Source organism: Falco naumanni, chromosome 6 (genome assembly GCF_017639655.2).
Source record: "Falco naumanni isolate bFalNau1 chromosome 6, bFalNau1.pat, whole genome shotgun sequence".
In the NCBI taxonomy this organism is placed as follows: Eukaryota; Metazoa; Chordata; class Aves; order Falconiformes; family Falconidae; genus Falco; species Falco naumanni.
Genome location: NC_054059.1, coordinates 55,868,272 through 55,886,959, shown reverse-complemented (window position 1 = coordinate 55,886,959; position 18,688 = coordinate 55,868,272). Strand labels below are relative to the sequence as shown.

General features: G+C 36.6%; 1 protein-coding gene across 7 annotated transcripts; it reads right to left on the bottom strand.

Annotated features, from left to right (window-relative positions):
- Nucleotides 1-1,325: 1,325 nt before the first annotated feature.
- On the bottom strand, nucleotides 1,326-18,421 carry TMEM244 (transmembrane protein 244). Of its 7 annotated transcripts, none has more exons than XM_040599217.1 (6): nucleotides 18,217-18,401; nucleotides 13,319-13,404; nucleotides 12,703-12,776; nucleotides 9,031-9,156; nucleotides 7,172-7,216; nucleotides 1,326-6,291 (listed from the first exon to the last, which is right to left on the bottom strand). In XM_040599217.1, the coding sequence occupies exons 1-6, from the start codon at nucleotides 18,349-18,351 to the stop codon at nucleotides 6,197-6,199; spliced, it is 561 nt and encodes a 186-aa protein (XP_040455151.1). In that variant the 5' UTR covers nucleotides 18,352-18,401; the 3' UTR covers nucleotides 1,326-6,196. The 7 variants fall into 7 exon arrangements, 5 of the variants coding, with proteins under 5 accessions (XP_040455151.1, XP_040455153.1, XP_040455155.1 ...); XM_040599219.1 differs by having other exon boundaries at nucleotides 18,212-18,394; XR_005828616.1 differs by having other exon boundaries at nucleotides 6,212-6,291; nucleotides 7,172-7,903; nucleotides 18,217-18,416.
- Between the last annotated feature and the right edge of the window lie 267 nt (nucleotides 18,422-18,688).

Sequence of the window (18,688 nt, the reverse complement as noted above, 5' to 3'; positions counted from 1 at the left end):
ATTTCTGTACAAACCATGGTGGTTTGAAATTTGTTAGTCTGCTGTTAGTTCATTGTCAGGTGTCATTTTGGTCTTACTTGCCTCCAAAGCCAACTTGAATCAGTATGAAAAGGATATCTGAGCACTTAGCTACACCACTCATTTTCATGGAAAAAGGCACTTTGCGGGGAAAAAAAAAGGTGCAGCTTCAAGGTAACAGCAAGACATCAATTTTCTGCGTTTGAAATTAACATAATGTTTTACATAATGATCCTCTCCACTGATCATTAAAATAACATAGTTACCTCGGCAACTGGAACAGTCTGCAAATGTTATCTAGTGATACATAACACATTCTAAAAATACATACAACAAATAAGGTATGAAACATTATCATTTGGGAAAAAATACTTTTTTCAATAAAAATACCTTCTGGTCTAAGCAGACTTATGTGAGAAAATTTCAGTTTAATGCAACTTTATTTTTAAACAAAACTGATTTTATTTGCTCAAAACCTGAAGACCCAACGTTGTTTCATTTCCTGACAATGGAAAACAGCAGTTGCTTTTCAATTACAACTTGCATTTTTCTTTAAATGTTTCAATGGCAAATGTTCAGGAAATAAAATTAATTTCTAAAGCAAGGGTTGCATGCTTAAAAACCTGCTGGAACATATGGCACACCAAATAATTGACTGATTAATTTGATCTAGAGAGTTTATTGCTTTAGATATGAATGTATCCACCACAGTCATTGCAGCCCTCTCTTTCTCTTCATGTTGGTATCCTTGTGAGTCTAACCTGAACAACTGAGATCTATTGGGACTGACATTGACACTCTTCACCTTTTCTCTTTTTCAAGCAAAAGTTAATTAACTGTGTTCACAGGTGGGTTTGGCTGTCTTAAAATGGATTTTTGTGTATTGATGATTTACTGAAAAATTTTGTTGGGACCTAGTTACCAGCACCATATCTCCCATTAGAACAGAAAATTGCTCCCAGCTAGTTAAGTTGGTTCATATCCTGCAAGTTCTCTTTCATTCTTCTGGGTGTTGAAGCAGCTATGTTCGTGAAATGCCTGTTTGCCTTTACCACTCGCTGTCTGCCCTTCTTGCCCCTGGGAACGTACTAAAAAATACTCCCCGCTTTCGTGGGATTCACTATAATTTTCCAGTGAAGTGGTGTTAAAACAATCCCTTAGAATTCAGATTAGTTTTAAATAATAAATTCATATTAATGTAAATATTATTTGCTATTGAATTTGCTCATGTAATTTGACTAATATCTACAATATATTTTTTCGGTTAATATCATAATAGATATCAAACACATTGATCTTTTTTGTCATTTTTAATGGTACATCTTTGTATGGACCCCCATCAAGGTTATGAAGTTAATCAAAGCACTTTTTCAGCGTATTTTGAAAGCTACTGATGTAATTTCAGTGCAAAGGTGTCTGAAGACTGCTAGGAAATTCGTAATTCTTAATGTATATGAGCATTTTGCCATCACCCATGTTATATTTAAACACTTCCCCTTTTGATGCTGAAAATCTGGTGACAAGGGTCTCTGAGCTGAGTGCGGATCTGGGTACATATAAGTGGTTCTTTGACAGAGTATTGCTCCAATAGAGATAGTGGGGTCTTTGCTGTTGGAAGCAGGAGTGGACCCTTTGTTTACAAATCACTTTGCAAATACATACGAAATAATCTCATATTAGGATTTATTTTCATTGGAAAATACTGAAAAGTAATGCCCAGGCTGTGACTATCTTGGATTTAGGACAATGACAGCAAGAGACTGAAAGTACCTTGCATACTTCTTACAGGCTCCAATTAACCATCGTATTTGATTGTGACTGTTTTCTAGGCGTAGGCAACCTTTAAAGATTGGGGCCAAGGCCTTTCATCAGATTTTGGTTGTCCATAGTTTTTTTTGCTTCCCACATTCCCAGTCCAAGCCAATGCCATGCCACAGCTATGACAGGATGTCATCCAAGCACACATCTTTCCCTTCTTTCACCCTTGTAGGCAGAGGAAACCAGAGTGTGTGAACTGGGAGATGACTGCAAGTAATAATTCAGTCCTCTTCATGGAGAATGGATGAAGTAGGATGTAAGTCCTTCACAGAGCATGCCTGCCCTACAGCATAGGCATAATTATCCTAGTGCACCTGAAGAGGGACTCTAAAGGGATCCATATCATTCTGCCTAAGGAGAGGAGAGGCTGGGACACGGGTCTGCATCTTAAAATCATAGCCTCACACTAAAAGGTTTAAAGCCAATAATAAAGGTATTAATTAAACCATCAAATTTTATAACCATTCCTAAGACCTTTATCCTCTCTGACATCTAATGAGACTGCATGCTGTCTGGGACCTTGATTAGCTCACAAAAAGAAGAGATTAGGGTATTAGCCATTACCGAGCAGATGGATCATTACACAGGATCTTAAGCCAAGAAATAAATATTCTCAGTCAGTCACATTTGGAGGATACAAAATATTTAAATAGAGCTTTAAATACCCACGGAGATTAACAAAGATCTAACTTTATGGTGTGACAACATACATAGCAGATGACAGGATGAGGAATAGGTAAGGTTTTCACATGCTCTCTCAGTTTAATGAAGCTCACTGGGTTATGATGGCCGTTTCTAATCAAGAGACTACAGGCTACAGGAATCCTGTGCCTGAATATCCAATGCAGGAGACTCCAGTGCAGGTGACTCAGCCACTCGTGGCTGGTGATCTAGTATTATGCATACTGTGTTTTCTGTATTTATTGGTGCAGTAGTTGTTGGTATTTTTAGGAATACAGAAATAGTGAGTACTGTAGGGTTTTGTTTTGCTTGCTTTTAAAAGTTTGAATAAAAAAGAGATGGAAATGTTGATCAAGCAATTTCCAGAGCTGGAAAAATGACAGGCTTAGTTTGAATAACCAGCTCTCTACTTCACTAGGAAATGAGAAGTATTTAAACCTATATTTTTACAAAAATGCCAACTAAAAATCATTACATATTTTGTACTCCACAGTTCAGTATTTGGCTGATTTTACAAATTTGAGTTAGTTTGTTGGTCCCAGAACAACTTTCTGAATTGGTTTAAACTCTGACATTACATTGAATGCAGTGCTATTAGCATAGGAATACAAGCTTAGAATCTCCAAAAAACTCACATTTCACTCATGTTTTTTGTTATAAGAAATTCCACCATTTGGAACAAGAATGAATGCAGAGCCATTTAGAGAGAGGGCTGAACTGAGGAGTCTCAGTAGGTGGTTGGATACGATGAAAGGGAGTTTCTTCCCTCTGAAAAAAAATCTTAGAATTACTTTAAGTATGGTATTATTAAGCTATGCCATTTGTGTACTGTTCCATTGATTTCTGTACCTAATGTTTGCAACTTCTAACCTTCTTCCCTGCAAACTCTGCCTGGGAGTAGATAAAGCCTCCACCTGCTTGTAATGTTTTCTAGACTGTTTACACCCCCACAGATATCTGTGCAAACTCGTGACGACTAGACGGCGTACAAGGCGTTAAATAACAACATCGATCCCACACCAACTAAATTAGACAATATTCCTGTGCCTGGCTGAGGCAGAGAGCAAAGAATTCTGAAAATCCTGGGTCAGAAGCCCCAGGCACAACATCACAGATTATAGTTGTAACTATGGATGTGGAGCCCACCTTTCCTAAAATCATGTATACAGCAGAAAAACAGATTGCGGCATCCAACTGACATACAAGTCTCATGTCACGAGACTCCAATGCTACAAGTTCAATCTGTAGATTTTTACTTCTTTCACTGATCTTTACTATTTATGTCTTCTTGTTTCTTGCTTTCATTGTGACATTTTTTTCAAACACATATCCCTGTTGCTGTTTTCTCTGTTTTCCTTCTGCTTTCTGTAGCGGTCTTTTCTTGTAGTCTTTGGCAGGTCTGTTGCGAAACATACGACGCGCTTCTTTTCCTCCAGCAGCTCTTCTTTCCCACCTGTGTTTTTACTGTTATCAATTAGTCACATGCAAATTGCTCAAGTGGGTCACTTTGTTGTTGTTCCAGAAACAGCCAGGTTTGTCATATTCAAAAGTACTCTTTTGGTGTATCAGATAGAGACCACACAGTATTAGATATTATCTTTGAAGGCTTCTAACCAGGTAATGTCCACACAAGTGTAGCACATACTGCTTACCTGATAAATATTTATTTGTATAATATGAACTTTCTCTACACTTTAAACATTATGTGTAACATTTATCATTGGTGCTCAACATAAAAGTGATGGAAGAGATGAAAGAAATAATGCTGAAATTGTCTCACCATTTTGTATCTGCAAGCAATGCAAAAAGCTATTAACTCTAATAGCTGGACTAAGGCTTTAATCCTCGATGGAGTTCTTGCTGTGATTGTTTTGCTAGCAGTGGCCTAGTTGCACATGCTTGGGAGAAATCCATGGACTAAAGCACTTGTCATATTAGTCTGAAGGTATCTCTTGCTGGTGATTGAAGATTTTAAATAGAAAACAAAAGTTTAAATTGTCAGGACTGGGCAAAAGAGCTACAACAAGGTGCAGCTGGGCTGACACACATAGAGGAAAATCCTGTTAGGTTAAAAATAGAAACTTGTTCCACCTGTGGATTAACTTTATATTTAATCCACTCATGTTCTGCCACATGGCACATAACCTACACACACAGTGTGAGGACGAGGACAGAGGTATGAATTTACACTAGATGGTACTTCCTTCCCATCCATTTTTATAGCTCTGAACTGAAACAAATCTGGAAGAAAAATGCAAACATTTTTCAAATAATACCAGTCAGTTATCTGCACACTAATATTTCTGGAGATACAAATCTGTCAAACTAAAACCAGTCCCTGGTTCAGACCAGTGATCAGTGCAGGTCAGTTAATTCACTCTCTGGAATTATCTCTGCTGACTTCAGTATACAGCCTATTATGCTGAACAACTTGTAAAGTCTACATCTATTCAATGTTATGGATTTACATACCTGGTTTATCTCTAAAATGACTTCCGTATCTGTCATTCATGAGAGACAAATTAATTCTTTTGGGAGTCTTCTGCAAAATGGCAAAATGCTTCTCACTGTATATGTAGTTTCAGTATTAAAACTTAATTGAAAATTTTAAAACTTGCAATAAGTTTTAAGATGTTTAATTAGATTAACAGGGGACAGATTCTTCAGAGGCATCATCTGTTGAGTAAGATTAAGGCAAATGAAACATTTAGCACTCCTGTGCAAACAGCAATCCAGTCTTGCGCTTCTAAGCAAAGTGCAGTTGAAATCAAATCACTGGTATCATATTTAAGATGAAGTTGCCTTCAAGCAATTTTCCTGTTACAACTTTATTATGGTTAAAGAGATAAAGAGTTACTTGAAGCCACTACTTAGGTTTGTTTGTTGTTTTTAATTACCACTGCCCATAAACTCACGCTTTGGCATTGGCCCCTTGCAGCTGGGGGAGGGAGAAACGGATATGTAAAGAAGTGGCTGTCAGTAGTATTTGCTTTTCCTTCTTCCAGCACCCCCAGACCATAAATGGATCATTAGCAAATGAGAGAATAGCCTGAAGGTATTCTAGAAAATATTTGTGTGTGGAATCCCTGGAAGCAAGGGGAGCAACCAGACATGGGGATTGCAGGTCTGCCTGCTGTTTCCTTGGGTAGCTTCTAGGTGAGAGTTTTAAGATGGGAAGAGATGCAGAGCTATGTGCTGTTCACAGATTATTCTTTGCCAGGGGTTTGCCAGTAAAGTCTGCTTTAAACCTACAGTGATTTATGCCAGAGAGGGTGACTTTAGAGCTTTGCAGTGCTTGTGAGAGGTCAGATTCCAGCCTAAATTAGAGTCAGCATTTCATAAAATACAATAGATAACAAGCACTCTGAAAACGCTATATTCAGATCTGGTTTTTTCCTTTTCCTTGTAGGATTTTGCAAGTGTTGCACATTACTCTCATCCTCCTTATGGTTTATTTGTTTTTTTTAAAAAAGAGATAACCTGTCTAATTAGTTGCTTAATGGAAAATGTACATACAAAAGCTAGAAGTGGTGACATTGACACTGCAAAAAAGTGTGAGATACAAAACGTCTGGTAAGCTAAACATTAGCCTTACAATTAGTCAGTTGCTAACTTAAATATGTTATTAATCAAATCATAGAATTAATATAAATATAAAAGCAAGTTCTAATTTTTCTTTTCAAAAATCATCTAGAATTGGGTAAATGAAGTTGTCTTTGAACAAGCAATATGCCAAAGTCTGTCCTCCAGAAATCATTGAAATGACTCCAGATCCTGAAAGAAAATATATGACTGTTTTATATTAATTTTTATAGTGGAATACAAATGTTATATTAAAATATTAAACAGACATTCTTTTTATCTTCAATTTCTTAAAAACAGCCTGTCTACTTAAACATTTTTCCCAAAGCTTTAACCACCTACAAAGATATCAACACCAGCAGCAGCTGATACAAAAGCCAGTTGCAGGACAGGGAATTTATTTGCCTGTCTCCATCATTTAGGAATTTATTGCAGCTGTTGATCCTTGTTATCCATCATATAAGAAAGAACAGAAGTCAGTCCTTTTCCCTTAACTATTTTTCAAGATAATATATTCTAGTACAAAGCTATGCTCTTCATTTTACAGAAAATTAAACATTCAGAAATTTGGGGTTGCCATTCACTCTAAGAAAATGTAACAATGGGGATTTATCTCATCTACTGTAAGTACCTGTGCATAGTGTTTATAAAACTTGCCTCTGAAGGTGCCTGCTTCTTTCCACTGACTGTAAAAGGTAGCAAGGAAGACTAGTTTGGGCAACTGTCTGTTTGACACCTGAATTAAGTCAGATGGCTTGATTAGTCAGGACTTAATCATGATTTATTTTAAGAATGTGAGTGTATCTGCTGTTTTTTAGAAGATTAACATAAGCTAAGTACACTCTGGACTTAAAACACAAGATTTTTTAAGGTAAGGCAAATGTTAGCCCAGTGTTACTTGCCTGTGTCATTAAAAGAAATATAAATAAAAAGCATGTATTTCTTTAAATGTTGAAAATTCTCAAATTAGTGAGACAACAGACATTTAGTAGAAACAAAGAAACAATTGATACTGTAAATACTAATTTTCTACACAGAGTCTAACAATTTAAATTAAAGAATGTAATTATACCTAATGCCAGCCACCAGTGTAACATCAGGGGGAATTCAGACATAACTGCAAGGAGAAGTACACATTTTTAAACAGTAAGGAAGGGGACATGTAAACATTACGTTATCAAAGGTCTGCTTAGTTATGTTTTATAAATTATATACTTTACATTTATTGAAATTGCAAATGCATATTTAGGTCCTGATCATTCAGATACTTGGCCATACCATTAAGCTTAGCCTGGTGAGTGATCCCACTGGAAGTCCTTAAACCTTAAAATAAGTGTGTGCTAAATGGACCTCTTAGACTCTCTGTGGAAGAAATGCCTTTTTTATTACTTACCTGTACACAGTTCAGTACAATAGAGACACTGATCCCCTGGTAGAGTGCCTACAGATTGCTGCAATCCAAATAAATTAAGCTGCCTGGCGATGCAGTGCATGACAGGCAGGCTGGAGCTGTGCACTGCAAGTTAGCACTACTGCACAGCGCGAGCTTTCCTGTGCCAGGCATTTGCCCTTGCCTCGTGCAAACTGACCCACATCCCCACTGTATGATCAGCTAACTGCAGGGCCATTATATGACCCAATATTGCCCCCCCCCCCCCCCAAAAAAAAAAAAAAAAACAAAACAGCAACAAAACCCAAAAAATAACAAACAGCTGGCAGGACTGTAGAGGCAGTAAAGTGAGCTGGGAGGCACACTGCATATGCTGGCAGCCCAGAATCATCCAGCAGAGCTTTGGTTGGCCATCTAAAAGAAACAATAACAAATCTGGGGTTGTTTGGACATTAAAATGCATAATCTAATATAACGATAGAAGATACCTTCCCATATATATAATGTACAAAGCAGGTTTTGTTGTAGTTTTTGTAAATTCCTTGATTAAAATACCAAAGTTATTTGTAAGGAATAACAGTAATTTAAATTCCAGGAAATCAAATTCACTAGATGAAAAATTATGCTTAATTTTCTAAGATGAACTCTGTTGGTCTCTGGTTTAACTTGTCATGGGAACTGGGGAATCCCCATCTGTGTAAAGTGCTAAAAGACAAATGGACAAAGCATTGGAAAAGGGAAGATGAATTGATGTACTACGAAAGGAGTCCTAATTTTCAGTGGTATTTTCCCCATTTCTAAATTCTAGAATAAACATACTAAGCACATTGTTATAAGAGAAAAGAATCCCCAAGTGGCTTCTGGCAAGGATGAGGTTAAAGTATATTTCCTAAACAGCTATAGCGGTGTTCTGCTAAACAGCATGAGAAGAGGGAGCAGGTTACCAGGTGCTGGCAAGAAGTGATGGCGAGTCTCATTTGCAGCAGTGAATTCTTTCCCTTTTCTTTCCTTTGAGGGGAAGAGTTCCAGGGAAAAAAAAAGATGCTTGGATGGTAAAATGCTTTATTTTCCTCGATGAGATTTAGTTCAAATGATCTAACTTGAAAACTTTGAATTGGCTTTGCTGAAGCAAGCCTTGTTTTTACTCTGAACTGGAGCTGAAGTGTTAATGAGCAGATCTTAAAACTGTCAGGACATGGACAACTATTAATGACTTGTTTTAGTGAAAAACATACCTCACAGATGCTGAAATTGTATCTAGGCTGGAGCTGTTTGATCCAAACTGTTAGATTATGAACTAAAACACTGATTTTTTTTTAATAAGAAAATAGGGTTTGAAAATTCTGCAACAAAACTAGGAATAAGTTTTAAATGGCAGGATTTAAATACATGCATGAATCAAATGGAGGGAAAGTAGAGATAATACATTGTTTAGCTGTAAGGAAAAATTGAGTGAGTCTAGTAATATGGTAGATGAATCATAGTTAATTGGTCCTTCAGTTTGTGATACTATACATGTATTTAGCAGTAAACCTACTTACCAACTGAAGTTATGATGATATGAATAATAGTAACTGTTACAGCATAATCCCAAACCCATTCTTCCACAATCAGAGCAAACAGCAAACCACAAATGAAGAAAGTTATTTCCAATGATATCACAAGAACTGTAAATGAAAATAGGATATTTACATCAAACAGTATTGGAAGGCTTTTTCTCATATTCAAAATGATAACAATAGGAAGTTAAAATGTCAGAGGTTGTTATGTTTTTTCACAAGACCAAATATTACGCTAATGTTTTAGTTATAAAGTTCATTTCTAATTTTGTCACAGACATCTGCATGGGTTGTATCCTGATTTGCCTATAGACTTTAAAATGTTAGATATTCCATGTAAAAACATGAAGATTAACAGAATTATGACCAATGACAGGATTATGACCAGTTTACATAGCCTAGAGGAGAAATGGTGTGGAAATTTTACTTATGGACCATCCACAGTTTTTGCACATGATGCCAAATAGACTTGGTCGATACTGACATAGAAAATTTTTTTCTCATACAAAACAGAATTTTTTGTTTAAGGAGTTATGTTTGGTAAGAAATGGCATGGCTTTGTCCTTGTTGACTTCATTGCATATATATATGTATATACACACACACCAGAACATAGATAGATAGATAGGTTTATTTATCTCGGAACAATTTAAGACTTGCAAAGGGAGATAGAGCAGAGAGCCTACAAGGTGAGCAGAGGCAATCCATTCATATGGATCTCATGGTACATCCAACCAGGAGCCTGGCTTTTTTCAGTGCTGACAGCAAGGCTGCCACAGCTACCATGCTGTCACTGTGCCCGACATTCAGCAGCTAGCTCTGTGTTGTGTTAAACCGTGTATAGGGATTACCAGCAAAGTGATAATAACTACATTATGCTGCCAAAAGAGACTGTTAAAGTTATCTGATCAAGAAAATTCCTTCTCTCAGTGACAGAATGGTGCATTTCTGTCCTCTGCTGTGTTCTCTGGAGTGTGTTGAGCCATGCCATGCCACCCACTTGTGCTGACCACCTCTGCTGGCACAGGGTGCAGCTCCACAAAAGTAATGGCACAGGCAAGCCGTGCCTCCCCCGTGGACAGGAAAGCAGCCTGGAAGGCATGGAGCACCTATGCTGACAAGGGTGACAGACCTCATCATGGCATTTGATGAGTTGTGCTCTTTGACACAGCAATGGAGTGGTGCTTAGCTGTCAGCTTGTTTACTTGCTATTAACGGTAATGGGATCAAAAATAACCACTTTTAGGATGAAGTTTGACTTTATGCTGGGTGCCTACCTGGTATAGCAGGGGGATTGAATGGAAAATGTATGATCGCAGGATCACAGAATGGTGAGGGTTGGAAGGCACCTCTGGAGATCATCTAGTCCAACCCCCTGCCAAAGCAGGTGCACCTACAGCAGGTTGCACAGGATTGCACCCAGGTGGATTTTGAATGTCTCCAGAGCAGGAGGCCCCACAGCGTCTCCAGGCAGCCTGTGCCAGGGCTCTGTCACCCTCAAGGTAAAGCAGATTTTCCTCACATTCAGATGGAACTTCCTGTGCTGCAGTTTGTGCCCAATGCCCCTTCTCCTGTCGCTGGGCACCACTGAAAAGAGCCCAGACACATCCTCCTGACACTCACCCCCAAGATATTTGTGTGCATTGATAAGGTCCCCTCTCAGTCTTCTCTTCTCCAGGCTAAGGAGGCCCGGCTCTCTCAGCCTTTCCTCATAAGGGAGATGCTCCAGTCCCCTCATCATCTCTGTAGCCCTCCGCTGGACCCTCTCCAGCAGTTCCCTGTCTCTCTGGAACTGGAGAGCCCAGAACTGGACACAGCACTCCAGATGCAGCCCCAGCAGGGCAGAGTAGCAGGGGAGGATCACCTCCCTCGACCTGCTGGCCACAGTCCTCCTAATGCACCCCAGGATCCCATGGGCCTTCTTGGCCACCAGGACACACTACTGGCTCATGGGCAACTTGCTGAGGTCTCTTCTAGCTGTAGTCCGGAGCTCCCACACAACAGGCCATAATCGTGCATTTCTAAGTCTTATAATTTTCCATATAAATGCATTTTTTTCTTATCTCGAAGTACACAGGTATATATAATAGTCACATTTTAAATGGAATTACTTCTTTCTTTTACTGTTGCAGTAAAGTAATACCTAAGATTATGGTAGCTGAGATTAGAGAGACCATTGTTATTTTTTCACTGTATTTAATTTATGCATTTGGCAGCATTCCGTGCCTTTCAATTTTATTCTTTTCTTTATAGGATCAATTAGGTCCTACAATATTATGGATTTTTCATCCACCACTTTAAAAAAATGTAAAAACTAGGAAAAAAGTAACTGGAAAAATAAAGTTAGGAAAGCGGGAAATAACACTCCAAAAATCTTAACGTTTGACAGTGCATTTTAGTATTTTTAGTTTATCATATTTCACAATGATAGGATCCATTAAAATTGTACCAATAATTTTATAATTTAAAAAGTATACTTAGTATAGACAGATATTCTGTAAAGTTTTTTACAAAACTGGGCCAGTAATGATACCTCAGTTCTGAGCTGAGTTACATTTTTATTTTGAGGTTATGTTTTGAAGACATAATTCTGTTTTTAACAGGCATAAGTAAGACTCCTGAGTAAACGAATTCTCATTTGCAACATCATTCAGAGACCTTCATTTTGTGTCTGTGCCCGTAGCCTCCTTTAAACAGATTCTGTTATATTTGGTTTTCCATGTTATTTCATTGGGTGGACAGAAAGGACAGCTGCATGACATAGTTCCTGTCTTTGACATATAAATGTGCTGCATCAAGTTTGGGGCAAAAATAATCATGTTGAGATCCAGTGGTTACATTAGGGCCCTGGAAAGTAGTTCTAATGGAATATGGCTTAATTTTCTTTTCCACTGCTACAAATGAAATGTTCTTTTTTCTTCTCAAATCAGTATTGACACTGCACAAATATCCATGCATCTTTATTACTCTTTTTTAACCTGATGAGCTAACCAATTTACTTCTGAGCTTTACTCACTTTACTGACAGATAATGTGGTTTCCCCTTTGTAAAATAGATTACAAATCTGGTAAAATTTCATGTATGCATATAATTTTTTAGGGACAACAGTTTAGGAAAAAGGATATATTTTGAGACCTTCAAACAAAAATGCAGAAATTTGAATTAAGATATATAAAGATATGTTTAGGGATTCAGCTATATTCAAACCGTGAAATTTTAATGCCCCCTATATACAGGCATTACCAAAGCAAAATTTCTGTTAGTTAAATGTGACATATTATTCTGATCTGGATCCAATGAGTCTTAAGAAATTTGCTGCAATATGAAAATTAAATTTAACAACTTTGTGAAGGAACTTCACAGAGAATAGGTAATTATTCTGCAATGAAAAAGAAGCATCCTAGCAAAGCAGCACGTTTTCTTCCAATGATGCAAGATCAGAAGAACAACTCAAGGAAAAGCCTGACAATAACTTGAACAGTAAGTATCAATACAGAAATGAGAAGTGCCAGCAAGATGAATAAGCATTTAAAATACAGAAATCATTAGTATTCATAAAATAGCTTTAAAATACTGTCCATAAGGAAGATGAATTTAAATCCAGACAGAATCTATTTTCTTGACTGAGGAAATAAACCAAACAACTTCAGTTACCTAAATAATACGGGTTAATCCACGAGGGATTTGTCTTAAAATCAAAAGGTGCCAAACCGTCCAACATTTTAATCCTGTGGAAATAGAAGGAATAAATTTAACCAGAGATTTTCAGTAATGCTTTAGCGATTATAAAACATATTATGGGTGCTTTTAAATATGATTTCAAATGGAATACTGTGGTCTTTTACAAGCTCTCTACATCCCACTCCGTATTGTGGTCTTTTTCCTGCCCATTTTTATTCATTACATTTGGCTCTATACATGCTAATTAATAACTTCAAAAGGGAATAGAATTAATCTTTTTTATCGACTACAAAATCTTTTGTTTCCTTTTTTCATGTCATCTTTTCTGTTACATTCATTTATTTACATAGTGCAAGTGCAAGGAAGTATATTAGGACCAACATTTTACATTAGTTTTGAGTCTGTTTGCCAGTTTGTGCGTTTGAAAGAAGCTTCGGGTACAATTTAACTGAATTTGAAAAACATGTTCACAGAATAACTGGGACTGCATGTCTCCAGTCGGGATGCCTCCTTGAAACAGTCATCACTCTACCCATTATATCCAGTTGTAGTATGCCAGCGTATTAGACTAAAGACAAAGGAATCTTACCTGAATACTGCGAAGCACACAGATAGGACCACATAGTACACAGTGTAGAAAACTACCATGCATATCAACAGGTTCACCAGAACAACCTCCAAAGGGAAAAAGACAGTAAAAACCTAATGCCGTGTTTACATCAGGTATGTAATTGTCAGAAAACAGTTCCAGATTTCTATCAATCATAATGTGGGGGGGGGGGAAAAGCATTTAGAAAATAAAATATTTAGACAGAATTTTTGCTGTTGCTGATTACATAAAAGTTGCTAACAGCTCTCTGTTACATTTCAGCTCCTAGTGTGTGGTTGTAATGCATGGCTCTTTGGTTTTGAATTGAACTTACTGAATTTATAAGTGTTCAGAAAATGAGGACATTTCTTGACAGTTATTACACAGGAGACCTTGAGAGTTTAAGATCATTCAGATGCTTAAATAAGCCTAGTTTTTAACTTAAAAGAAATGCCATCCTTGCAAGTATGTTGAAACCATATGCAAATAAAATGTAGAAAGTGGTAAAGCAGTAAGTTAAGTTTCTCATCCTGTAGAAAACGTCACCCTAGTGCTTACTTGCAAAGGTAAGGATGTAGACAACTTAAATGAGTAACAAGGGATATCTTGTTAAATATTTTTCAAATTTCAATGTTCATGAATTTATTCTAAATAAATTCCAACTCCAAATTGAAAAATACCCCTAAAAATATGTTTCATAAAGCACTATCTTATGATCCAATACTGTGTCTTTAAGAAAAGAGAAACACGATCTAGAGAATTATACAAAGGATGTATATTTGCTAAGATACCTTGGTATCATTTTTTTCCATTCCATTTCGCTGTCTTCATTTCTAAACTGAAGTGTCAGAAGCAATGCAGCCAGAGAAAAACCTGTGAGCCTTCACCTGATAAAGTTCATAAGATGCCTTGAGATCCTTTCAAGTGAAGCATGGTTAACATACCTCTGATCATCTAAGCTGGCTTTCTGAATTATGCAGACCCTAGGATTATATTAATTCCCATAAGTATAATGTAAAATTATGTTTTGAAGGTTAATATGTTTTGGTAATAATAATAGTCTTGCTAATGCAGAACACTTTGATTTGTTTTTCTGTGATGAATTAATTACATTCCAGATGTTTATTTGGGCTTTTTTGTTTTATAAAGGAAAATGTTGGACATCAGCACTAGAGATCTCTATTCACCAGACTCGAGCAACTGCTTTGGCAATATTGCATGCTTGCTTAAGAACATGGAACTGAAGATATTTACTGCAGCCAGGAAAGTGCTCAGTAAAATCAGTTTTTCTTTTCTATAGACTCCAGATTGTCTTGCATTTTCTTATGCTAGCTAGTGCTTTATCTTGTCTTCTTTGTCCTTTCCTCTTTCTTAACTTCTCTGTTTCTTGCCTTTTTTGTTGGGTTATTTTTTTAACTCCTGACTCTCTCTGTAGTAATTTTCTTCTCTGCCTATCCCCTCCATCCTGTATCTTCTGCTCTTTACTTTCTTCTGAAAAAATATAAATAGAAAGCAGTCATAAGAAAGACAGCGACTGTAGAAACAATTGCTACTAGTTTCATATTGTCCATCTTTAATGTTGTGCTACATGGTGCTTTACAATGGAAGGATGCGTGACTACATTTTGCTTTTTGATATTAAAGCATCCCAGTTTCCATTTTAGGAGTAGAGTATTGTATAAATTCTTAGCCTAAGTACAACACGTGTGCTGACTTAAGACTTTTCTTGCCCTTCATCCACTTTGGCATTCAAAAATTGGAAACCAGCAAATGTGTGTTTACCTGACTTATCTGGTAAGACCACCATAGATCTCCAAACTATGGTCCATTATGCAATAATGATCTAAGGGGAACATAATTATTATCGTGATTCCATTATAAAGTAAATACACTTGTACATGTAAATATGGGTCCTAACCCTGCACATTTTCATGTGGTCTGCAAGATCCCATGCTGAATTTCCTAAGATGAATGGAATTGAGCTGACAGCAAGTGAGTTTGGAAGTTCTGATGTTTTACAGGACTTCTTGTCTATGTTGATAAAAAATAATTTGCACTAAGATGATGAAATATTCCAAATATGGATATTCATTCAAAAGTAAATCCATGAAAAGTGGCCCTGCATAAATGAAGTAGTAAAATATTGGGGGTTTAATGCAATTTTTCAGTGTACTAGAATGGCAAGTAGAGACTGTGGACTGCATGTAGTGAATCATTACATCAGCACAAAAGAAGCCAAAGTTTATCTCTTTGAATGGTGACAATATTTACAATGGGATCAAATTTTTGAAAAAATAGGTAACAGCTCATAGAGGAATGGGACTCAGTTCTGAAGAAAAATAAAATGAATCATGTGTGTAGATTGGTTACAGGGACTGAGGTAGGGGAAATAATTGCATATTCATAACTAAAAAGGAATAGGAATTATCTGGAGAACAACTAAGACTAAATAAAGGAATGAAACCAAAACCCAAATGTATATGATACTGTGAAGTTTCCAAATTAATTTCCGTTTTGCAAAGTTTGAAAAAGACTTGCTTTTTTTATTTATTTGCTTTTATTCAAGAATTTTTATCAAAACTGGTAATGAGTGCCCTTATCATTGCTGTGGATTTTGAGGATAAATTTGGATAATATTCTTGACATGTGATTCAAAATTAATAAAGGGAAAAAAAGAAAAGAAAAGGTATGGAATAATTTTTTTAAGTCCCCAGTTTTAAATAAACCTCAGTTGGCAGGTGAGATTACAGTGAAAAATGTAAAATGTAAGCCAGCTCTAAAGTGCAATTTCCATTTTGATTTGGTTTGTTATATGCTGGTAAAAGGAGCCCTTATTCAAGAAGGCAGTGACTCTGAAAAGGGCTGTAGATGAGCATTAGCTCACACTAGCTAGCTTTTATGAGTTGCTTTTGCAAGGCTGCAACACAAAAGAAGCCCTTAAGGCTTTGGGTTTTAAAGTGGGAGAATATGAATAGAAATAGGGAAGAAGTATTACCTTTAAACACAGCACTGCAAAGACAAAGTGGCATCCAATTTGGTGCCAGCAATTTTTAAAGTAAGTTAAGAAATTAAGAAGGTGCAGAAAAGAGCAACTAAAGGGAGCTGATGGTTTGGGGTCTTTTGTTTTTTGTTGTTTTTTTTTCATTAGGGCTACAGCCCTAAAGAGGTCAATCTGTTTAGCTATAAGGGCTGATTTGATTATGATGGATAAGTACCTTCACAGGCAGAAAATACCAGGTACTTAAGTACTCTTTAATCTATCAGAAAAGCTACAAAAAGTAAACAGCTACAAGTTACAGCTAGACAAATTCAAAAGGTGCCTGAAGGATATTTTTAATTGTAAAGGCAATCGGCCAGTGGAAAAAACTGGCTTTGGAAATAAGAGCATTCAAAGCAAAACCAGATGCTTCTCTGGATGAAGCTTCACTCAAACATTTCTAATGTCCATTTCTGGTCTTAGTTCTTTGAATGATTGTGCGGTAGACAACATATTTACAGAACTGTCTGACATTGACAGAAGCATGGATACTGTGAATTTAGCAAGCTACTTATTTTTATATTGTAAATATTGTAATATTCTGAATATTGAATAGTGCATCTATCTCTCTCTTTATGGGAGATCAAGGAGCTTTAGTTTCTAATGCAATAGGAGAGAAATCAATCATGCCTGTATAAACATATTTGTGAATAAATAAATGCCCAGGACAGTCTTACTCTTTTCTTCTTTGCCTACATCAGAACAAAGCCAAGCAAAACCAGAGAATGATTATTTTCAGCCATGTTGGTCTAAGGGCTAAATACACCTTTCCCATTTCCACCATCTTTGGTCTTATTCTAAATGAAAATTGGCCAAATAACCCATTTGATCCCTTCTTTTCCAAGGTGTACACCATGGCACTGTAATATTAATTGACTACAATGTCATGTGCAAGTTTGGCAGCCATGCAACCTCCTACCCCCAAAAAGTATCCCTTAGCATCAGAAGTTTAATCTTTAGCACATTTTCAGTGGGAATCATTTGCATTCCATTGCTCCGAGCAGATGCACATTTCCTGTTGTAATTCTTTATCCACCGCCCATCCTCTAGCAACTGCCTGCTTGAAGCCTTATCTGCTCTAGATGTAGATTCATACTGTAATAAAAGTGGCGAGACAGGACTGAAGTGAAAATCACAGCACTGAAGACCAGCAGTGTGTTGATGACCTGTTGACCTCTAATTACAGTAGGTCAATTCCTAGCCTCTCTTGAAGTCAGTGACAAACTTTCATCAGCAGCAAAGGCCCAGGATTTTTCTCTTTGTGCCCAGGATATCCTTAGTCCCTGTTTTAGGGATGTAGTAATGTATTAGGTATAGCATTCTTTGCTCAGTCAAGTAAGCTAAGGAAATGCATGTAACATGAAAATGAAAACCCTCTGAAAATTTTCCATTTGTATCACATTCTACTTCGGGCTTTTTTATTTGATCTTTCCCCTGAAATTTAAACATATATTTTTTTAAATTCCCAGAATAGTTTTTATTTTCAAACTATTTTTCCTTTCTAATTCCTCAGATATTTCAAAGCAAAAGCACAAGTTAAAAATTATAGGGTCATTTATTATATGCTAAAACAACTTAAAGAATCATAGGAAATCACTGGTGTCATCAAATGAAGGATTTTATTAGACACTTCCAAGGACTATATCTCATAAACGGAACTACATCATATATTTTGAAATCCTTTTTATAAGATGTACTTTGCAGTACTTACTACCAGCACTATAGCGTAAAGTGTCCTTTTAATTTTGGTTTTTAGGAAGAGAACATTGAAGAACACTGTAAAAAAATAAAACAACAGCTATTTCTCTAAATACTATCTAGTGACATACAACACTTAACAAACTCAGTTCTCTTTACCTTACTTTCAGCAGTTTTGACCTTGAGAGCCATGGACACATGATGTTGAAAGGAAGAGCTGTTGCTATATTCCGTACGCCAACATCAGCAGGAAGAAGCAGCTGGTTTTCACCCAAAAAAACATTCTTATAGGTGAGCATAGGACAGAGTGAGGTGGGTTGATTGGATTAAAATGAATTGAGACAGAAGCCATCTGCAAGCTAACCGTAAGCCGCTGAAGAGCAAAGAGAAAATCCTACCAGTTCATTTAATGTTGGTGCTTCTGTAGCTACAGTCAGCCAAAGCATATCTATAATACAACTTGGCTATTGAAAGACAACATTATTAATATTATTTTCTACCTGCTATTTCCTTTTTTCAGCATTCACTTGATCATAGTTTCTTGGGGTTATTATACCTTCCTACTTTTAATTATTTTTACAATTTTTAACATTAATTATATTAACTGTAGATGTGGACTGGTACATTCTTCACAAT